The following is a 9,663-nucleotide window of genomic DNA, read 5'->3' on the forward strand; positions in this document are numbered from 1 at the left end:
TATGTGTGTTGTAGTATCCAACATAATGTTGTGTGTTGTAGTATCCAACATAATGTATGTGTGTGTGTTGTAGTATCCAACATAATGTGTGTGTGTTGTAGTATCCAACATAATGTGTGTGTGTTGTAGTATCCAACATAATGTATGTGTGTTGTAGTATCCAACATAATGTATGTGTGTTGTAGTATCCAACATAATGTGTGTGTGTTTGTAGTATCCAACATAATGTGTGTGTGTTGTAGTATCCAACATAAATGTATGTTGTTGTAGTATCCAACATAATGTATGTGTGTTGTAGTATCCAACATAATGTATGTGTGTTGTAGTATCCAACATAATGTATGTGTGTTGTAGTATCCAACATAATGTATGTGTGTTGTAGTATCCAACTAATGTGTGTGTGTTGTAGTATCCAACATATAATGTATGGTGTTGTAGTATCCACATATAATGTATGTGTTTTAGTATCCAACATATAATGTATGTGTGTTGTAGTATCCAACATAATGTATGTGGTGTTGTAGTATCCAACATAATGTATGTGTGTTGTAGTATCCAACATATGTGGTGTGTTGTAGTATCCAACATAATGTGTGTGTTGTAGTATCCACATAATGTTATGTGTGTTGTAGTATCCAACATAATGTATGTGTGTTGTAGTATCCAACATAATGTATGTGTGTTGTAGTATCCAACATAATGTATGTGTGTTGTAGTATCCACATAATGTATGTGTGTTGTAGTATCCAACATAATGTGTGTGTTTGTAGTATCCAACATAATTGTGTGTTGTAGTATCCAACATAATGTATGTGTGTTGTAGTATCCAACATAATGTATGTGTGTTGTAGTATCCAACATAATGTTTGTGTGTTGTAGTATCCAACATAAATGTTGTTGTTTTAGTATCCAACATAATGTGTGTGTGTTGTAGTATCCAACATAATGTATGTGTGTTGTAGTATCCAAACATAATGTGTGTGTGTTGTAGTATCCAACATAATGTATGTGTGTTGTAGTATCCAACATAATGTATGTGTGTTGTAGTATCCAACATAATGTGTGTGTGTTGTAGTATCCAACATAATGTGTGTGTGTTGTAGTATCCAACATAATGTGTGTGTGTTGTAGTATCCAACATAATGTATGTGTGTTGTAGTATCCAACATAATGTGTGTGTGTTGTAGTATCCAACATAATGCGTGTGTGTTGTAGTATCCAACATAATGTGTGTGTGTTGTAGTATCCAACATAATGTATGTGTGTTGTAGTATCCAACATAATGTATGTGTGTTGTAGTATCCAACATAATGTATGTGTGTTGTAGTATCCAACATAATGTGTGTGTGTTGTAGTATCCAACATAATGTGTGTGTGTTGTAGTATCCAACATAATGTGTGTGTGTTGTAGTATCCAACATAATGTATGTGTGTTGTAGTATCCAACATAATGTATGTGTGTTGTAGTATCCAACATAATGTATGTGTGTTGTAGTATCCAACATAATGTATGTGTGTTGTAGTATCCAACATAATGTATGTGTGTTGTAGTATCCAACATAATGTAGTGTGTGTTGTAGTATCCAACATAATGTATGTGTGTTGTAGTATCCAACATAATGTATGTGTGTTGTAGTATCCAACATAATGTATGTGTGTTGTAGTATCCAACATAATGTATGTGTGTTGTAGTATCCAACATAATGTATGTGTGTTGTAGTATCCAACATAATGTATGTGTGTTGTAGTATCCAACATAATGTATGTGTGTTGTAGTATCCAACATAATGTTGTGTGTTGTAGTATCCAACATAATGTATGTGTGTTGTAGTATCCAACATAATGTATGTGTGTTGTAGTATCCAACATAATGTAGTGTGTGTTGTAGTATCCAACATATAATGTAGTGTGTTGTAGTATCCAACATAATGTATGTGTGTTGTAGTATCCAACATAATGGTGTGTGTTGTAGTATCCAACATAATGTGTGTGTGTTGTAGTATCCAACATAATGTATGTGTGTTGTAGTATCCAACATAATGTATGTGTGTTGTAGTATCCAACATATAATGTATGTGTGTTGTAGTATCCAACATATAATGTATGTGTGTTGTAGTATCCAACATAATGTATGTGTGTTGTAGTATCCAACATAATGTGTGTGTGTTGTAGTATCCAACATAATGTGTGTGTGTTGTAGTATCCAACATAATGTATGTGTGTTGTAGTATCCAACATAATGTGTGTGTGTTGTAGTATCCAACATATAATGTATGTGTGTTGTAGTATCCAACATAATGTATGTGTGTTGTAGTATCCAACATAATGTGTGTGTGTTGTAGTATCCAACATAATGTGTGTGTGTTGTAGTATCCAACATATAATGTATGTGTGTTGTAGTATCCAACATATAATGTATGTGTGTTGTAGTATCCAACATATAATGTATGTGTGTTGTAGTATCCAACATATAATGTATGTGTGTTGTAGTATCCAACATAATGTATGTGTGTTGTAGTATCCAACATAATGTATGTGTGTTGTAGTATCCAACATAATGCGTGTGTGTTGTAGTATCCAACATAATGCGTGTGTGTTGTAGTATCCAACATAATGTGTGTGTGTTGTAGTATCCAACATAATGTATGTGTGTTGTAGTATCCAACATAATGTATGTGTGTTGTAGTATCCAACATAATGTATGTGTGTAGTATCCAACATAATGTGTGTGTGTTGTAGTATCCAACATAATGTGTGTGTGTTGTAGTATCCAACATAATGTATGTGTGTTGTAGTATCCAACATAATGTATGTGTGTTGTAGTATCCAACATAATGTGTGTGTGTTGTAGTATCCAACATAATGTGTGTGTGTTGTAGTATCCAACATAATGTGTGTGTGTTGAAGTATCCAACATAATGTGTGTGTGTTGTAGTATCCAACATAATGTGTGTGTGTTGTAGTATCCAACATAATGTGTGTGTGTTGTAGTATTCAACATAATGTATGTGTGTTGTAGTATCCAACATAATGTATGTGTGTTGTAGTATCCAACATAATGTATGTGTGTTGTAGTATCCAACATAATGTATGTGTGTTGTAGTATCCAACATAATGTGTGTGTGTTGTAGTATCCAACATAATGTATGTGTGTTGTAGTATCCAACATAATGTATGTGTGTTGTAGTATCCAACATAATGTATGTGTGTTGTAGTATCCAACATAATGTATGTGTGTTGTAGTATCCAACATAATGTATGTGTGTTGTAGTATGCAACATAATGTGTGTGTGTTGTAGTATCCAACATATAATGTATGTGTGTTGTAGTATCCAACATATAATGTATGTGTGTTGTAGTATCCAACATATAATGTATGTGTGTTGTAGTATCCAACATATAATGTATGTGTGTTGTAGTATCCAACATATAATGTATGTGTTGTAGTATCCAACATAATGTGTGTGTGTTGTAGTATCCAACATAATGTGTGTGTGTTGTAGTATCCAACATAATGTGTGTGTGTTGTAGTATCCAACATAATGTATGTGTGTTGTAGTATCCAACATAATGTATGTGTGTTGTAGTATCCAACATAATGTATGTGTGTTGTAGTATCCAACATAATGTATGTGTGTTGTAGTAAGGAGGAAGAGGCAGTCAGTCAGAATGTGAGTGGTTGGGTCTGTAGTCAAAGGAGGATCGAGAGGGATGATGAGGTCCCTGAGGTTCTCTCCAGCTATTTTCTGATCTCCAACAGAGAGAGAAAATAAGCAAGGAGAGAGAGAGAGAGAGAGAGAGACAATAAGCAAGGAGAGGCAGAGAGAGAGAGAGAAAATAAGCAAGGAGAGAGAGAGAGAAAATAAGCAAGGAGAGAGAGAGAGAAAATAAGCAAGGAGAGAGAGAGAGAAAATAAGCAAGGAGAGAGAGAGAGAAAATAAGCAAGGAGAGAGAGAGAGAGAGAGAGAGAGAGAGAGAGAGAGAGAGAGAGAGAGAGAGAGAGAGAGAGAGAGAGAGAGAGAGAGAGAGAGAGAGAGAGAGAGAGAGAGAGAGAGAGAGAGAGAGAGAGAGAGAGAGAGAGAGAGAGAGAGAGAGAGAGACACAGACAGACAGACAGACAGACAGACAGACAGACAGACAGACAGACAGACAGACAGACAGACAGACAGACAGACAGACAGACAGACAGACTAAGCAGAGAGAGGCAGAGAGAGGCAGAGAGAGGCAGAGAGAGGCAGAGAGAGAGAGAGGCAGAGAGAGACAGAGAGAGGATGCAGGGGGAGGGGAGTTTTTGGGGACTTGCAAAAATAGAGGGAGAAAGGGAGTGAGGGTGGGAACGAGGGGAGTGAGGGGGCATAAACCCCCTACTCTCCAGCTCTGTGATCCCCTCTAGCCTGGGTAAATAAAGCTGGAGAGTGAGAAAGAGTAAAAGAGCAAGATAGAATGAGGAAAAAGAGAGGGTGAGAACAACAACTACAGCTCCCTTACTTCTCTCCAGCTCTGTGATCGTCTGGCCTGGGTAAATAAACATGGAGACTGAGAAAGACTGAGGATGAGAAATAGTAAGATTGAGGGAGGGTCAGTGAGAACATATCCCTTACTTCTCTCCAGCTCTGTGATCCTCTCCAGCAGTGAGGTGAGGGTGCTCTCGGTTCGCTGACGGTGGGCGGCCGTCTCGTTGTACAGCTGGCTCTTCTCTTCCTCCAGCTCGGCCACCTTCCTCAGAAGCTGGCCCTCTAGGGCCCCCAAACGGTGCTTCAGCAGCTCCCGCAGCTCCGCCGGTAGGGGCCCCACTGCATTCCCACCCGCACCTGCTGCTGCTGCTGCTGACGTGTTGGCACGCAACTGCTGCTGCTGTGGTGGAGGGAGGAGAGAGAGAGAGTTAATCCCCTATCCGGACGTTCTGTCGTTCAGTCACAGGTTGTGTTCTGCTGTGTTCAGAGTGGAGGTGGGCTCAAGGAACAGGGACAATATATATGTTGGGGAGGTCCTTTCAGGGACCCGTTGGAGTAATAATTAAGTGCATCACCCCAAACACAAACACACACAAGCACACTTTTGAAAATCATTCATTTGAATTAGGCCTGCTTATTGATGAGGGGTCTAACCCCAGAGGATGTCATTTTCCTTGTGCATAAGATTTTGAGAGTTATATAAAAAACTGATGGAATAACCTATATCACTGATTTCTTTGTCATGTATTAAGCATATATGTGGAGAGAGAGAGGAAGAGAGAGAAATATATAAATACAGTTGAAGACGGAAGTTTACATACACCTAGGATGGAGGCATTAAACTCGTTTTTCAACCACTCCACAAATTTCTTGTTAACAAACTATAGTTTTGGCAAGTCGGTTAGGACATCTACTTTGTGCATGACACAAGTAATTTTTCGAAACAATTGTTTACAGACAGATTATTTCACTTATAATTCACTGTATCACAATTCCAGTGGGTCAGAAGTTTACATACACTAAGTTGACTGTGCCTTTAAACAGCTTGGAAAATTCCAGAAAATGATGTAATGGCTTTAGAAGCTTCTGATAGGCTAATTGACATCATTTGAGTCAATTGGAGGTGTACCTGTGGATGCATTTCAAGGCCTACCTTCAAACTCGGTGCCTCTTTGCTTGACATCATGGGAAAATCAAAAGAAATCAGCCAAGACCTCAGAAATAAATGTGTAGACCTCCACAAGTCTGGTTCATCCTTGGGAGCAATTTCCAAATGCCTGAAGGTACCACGTTCATCTGTACAAACAATTGTACGCAAGTATAAACACAATGGAACCACGCAGCTGTCATACCGCTCAGGAAGGAGACGGGTTCTGTCTCCTAGAGATGAACGTACTTTGGTGCAAAAAGTGCAAATCAATCCCAGAACAACAGCAAAGGACCTTGTGAAGATGCTGGAGGAAACAGGTACAAAAGTATATATATCCACAGTAAAATGAGTCCTATATCGACTTAACCTGAAAGGCCGCTCAGCAAGGAAGAAGCCACTGCTCCAAAACCGCCATAAAAAAGCCAGACTACGGTTTGCAACTGCATATGGGGACAAAGATCGTACTTTTTGGAGAAATGTCCTCTGGTCTGATGAAACAAAAATAGAACTGTTTGGCCATAATGACCATCATTATATTTGGAGGAAAAAGGGGGATGCTTTTCCGAAGAACACCATCCTAACCGTGAAGCACGGGGGTGGCAGCATCATGTTGTGGGGGTGCTTTGCTGCAGGAGGGACTGGTGCACTTCACAAAATAGATAGACTCATGAGGAGGAAAATTATGTGGATATATTGAAGCAACATCTCAAGACATGAGTCAGGAAGTTAAAGCTTGGTCGCAAATGGGTCTTCCAAATGGCCAATGACCCCAAGCATACTTCCAAAGTTGTGGCAAAATGGCTTAAGGACAACAAAGTCAAGTTATTGGAGTGGCCATCACAAAGCCCTGACCTCAATAATATAGAACTTTTGTGTGCAGAACTGAAAAAGTGTGTGCGAGCAAGGAGGCCTACAAACCTGATTCAGTTACACCAGCTCTGTCAGGAAGAATGGGCCAAAATTCACCCAACTTATTGTGGAAAGCTTGTGAAAGGCTACCCAAAACATTTGACCCAAGTTAAACAATTTAAAGGTAATGCTACCAAATACTAATTGAGTGTATGTAAACTTCTGACCCCTGGGAATGTGATGAAAGAAATAAAAGCTCAAATTCTCTATTATTCTGACATTTCACATTCTTAAAATAAAGTGGTGATCCTAACTGACCTAAGACAGGGAATTTTTACTAGGATTAAATGTCACAATGAATTGTGAAAAGAAAAACTGAGTTTCAATGTATTTGGCTAAGGTGTATGTAAACTTCCGACTTCAACTGTATATACAGTTACAACAATTACATTAAAGTGCAATAGGAAATAAATAGGTTTATACATCTCTCTCTCTCCCTCTCTCCCTCTCTCTATGTAGAGAGAGAGAGAGAGATGTAAACCTATTTATTTCCTATTGCACTTTAATGTAATTGTTTTATCAGTTTTATTCCACACTGTGCGATCATGTATTATATCTAATAACGACATAAAGGATTGGTGCTTATAGATAAAGGCTACATCAGCCCGCAAACGGATTGCACAGTTACAATAACATACATGACCTCAATATTATCAGACAGATATGCTGCGTCTCAAATAGTACCCTTTTCCTTGTAGTGCACTATAAAGGTAACAGGGTGCCATTTGGGATGCAACCAGAGATATGATCATCATGAAGCCACGTGAGACCAGCACACTCATTCCCTGGCACCAGAAAAAATGCTATCTGTGTGATTGTGATTATGCCAGGGGCTGCCACTCCCACATGACTTTGATTGTGACGACAATATAATAGATTCATGAGATTAATCACCTTAACTAACCAAGCTGTGGGCATCATAGGATTAGATTCTATGGTGGACATACCCACAATAGGCCTTTTTTTCTTGGTCTGTTTGCTGCGTAGATAGGACCTCATCCGTGATACAGTGGATACAAAGCCAGGGGAAATGTTTGTATTATTTGTGACATAAATTGCACAAGCAGTTGGAAAAATGACAAGACTGTGTGTGGTGCCGCATGGAAAAATGAATAGGAATGATTGAAAATACACATCTCTGCTCGACTTCTCCACTGATGGTGCCTGACACTTTTGACACCAATTTATGTGTGCTGATTGTCTATTCATATCAGCTGCTTTGATTCATCAAGGATAAGCAGCATGCTTCTGACATACTACACTACATTACCCTTTGAAGTTAAGGAAGAGAAAGTGGGTAGTGTCTTATCGTTTAGGCTACATTCAGTATCAGACATGCCTGATGTGGTGGGTGCTACACATTTGTGGTGAAAAGGTAAAAGGGGTGAGTAACCTCCATACATAATGTAAGAGCGATATGAAAAGCATGATCATTATAATTTACTGTAGCTATAACCACAAACATCCATATTCATATAGGGGTATATTCATATATTAACCTCCATACAAAAATGCTACAGTGTATAATAATAAAAAATACATTTGACCTGAATGATATAATTTACTGTAGCCACTACAGCCTCCTTATCTCACCTCCAGATTCTCCAACCGACCCTTGAGCCCCTGCATGGTCTTTCCCAGCTGGTCTATAGTTACCGTGGGGTCCCTGGGAAGGTCTCCCATTGTGTTCTTACTGTAGTCCTTCCGCCTGGAGCTCTGGCCCCTGGACCTGCCCGCCGAGTCCTCCGCGGCCGCCTCGCAGCGGGCCAGTTTGGAGTTCAGCTCCTTGATAGTGCCCTGCTGACTCACGATAGTCTCCTTCTGCTGGAGGATGGTCTCTCGGAGTTGGAGGATGGTGTTCCGTAACTCATCCTCCACGGGGCTGGTGCTCTGCACGCGGTTACCGTTGGGTTCGAACGAGCAGCTAGGTTCGGCGCCCGCCGGGATGGCGGAGCAGAAGAAGCGGCTACCTGTCGCATCCTGAGCGCGCACCGTGCGTCCACTCACTAGGTATAAGAGTCCAACTAAGAAAGCCAGCATGCCGGATACGAGCACAGATTCCTTGTATGTTTGGAAAACTCCTCCTCACGAAATTAATGTTTTTCGTTGAATCACATCGATAGGTTAAATAGCCTAGGCTAAACTCTTGTCTTCAACACCAAAACGCTCAATAACATAAATCAGATGGTAGACATAGTTCTGGACTTCGGAACTGACACGAGATCATTTACTGAAGTCAACAGAACTTCAAAACCATTTAGATTAATTGTCTGAGGGCTCCAATCAAATACTATCATAAACCATCCAACCACATAATGATAAATGCCCGAGTCGCAAATGTCATAGAGCAATCGGTTTTCCCTCTCCAAACCTAAATAAATTAATATCGAGGCAATTCTAATTTTACCGAAAGAAAGTTACCATCCTGGTAAAAGATGTAGAATTGATTCTGGTCACGAAGTTGTTGCAGGTTGTTACTGCTCGGAAAGGTTTCTCTCCACACAGTCCATGGTGCCTTAAAAGACAGCGACCTAGCTTCAACAGATTAATATGGAGCGCGCGCGCGGACCCGGGCGCTCCCGCTCATCATCATCTGTTCATGCTCGCTGAGATTCGTACCACGTCATCATCGGATCCCAGCACAGACGAGTCATGCTTTGCCTTCTGGATTCTGTTCGATCTGTTTGTAAAAAGAATGCGCGGAGTTTCATAAGTGAACACCATCCCGTGCATGCCAAAGTGTCTTTGGATGAGGTCTCTAATATCGTGAGTGCAATGTGAGAGCCTTTATCTAGCCTAAAGTAGTCAACAGTGAGTTCGGTTTGAACATTAAATGAGGTTTCTTGTCAGTCCATAGCCTCTTACAGCACACATGTATTTTCTAACGATGTACTAATGCAGTGAATATGAATGTTTAATAGAATTGAGGTTCAGTACTCAGGGAGACTTCTTTCCCCCACTTGAATGGCATGGTCAGACAGTGAGTAGGCTGTAGGTTGTAGTGATGAGTCCAGGAGGGCTAGCTAGATGTAGACCTAATGTGTCAAATGTCACTATTTTTCTGCTGGAGCATGTAGTTAGAGCTGCCAGGTACCAGCACACCCCTGGAAGTAGGGGTGCTGAGGGTGCTACAGCACATTTACAAGAAAA

The 9,663-nt window shown here is 40.1% G+C and overlaps 1 protein-coding gene across 1 annotated transcript in view; it reads right to left on the minus strand.

Annotated features, from left to right (window-relative positions):
• The window catches only part of nptx2a (neuronal pentraxin 2a), a 29,341-nt gene extending 20,788 nt beyond the window's left edge, over window positions 1–8,553 (minus strand). Inside the window, exons 1-2 of the mRNA XM_038988725.1 lie at window positions 8,107–8,553; window positions 4,602–4,848 (exon numbers count right to left, since the gene is read on the minus strand). Coding sequence (XP_038844653.1) covers window positions 4,602–4,848; window positions 8,107–8,553 — 694 coding nt within the window. The remainder of the gene's footprint in view (window positions 1–4,601; window positions 4,849–8,106) is intronic.
• Between the last annotated feature and the right edge of the window lie 1,110 nt (window positions 8,554–9,663).

Source organism: Salvelinus namaycush, chromosome 3 (genome assembly GCF_016432855.1).
Source record: "Salvelinus namaycush isolate Seneca chromosome 3, SaNama_1.0, whole genome shotgun sequence".
Classification (NCBI taxonomy): Eukaryota; Metazoa; Chordata; class Actinopteri; order Salmoniformes; family Salmonidae; genus Salvelinus; species Salvelinus namaycush.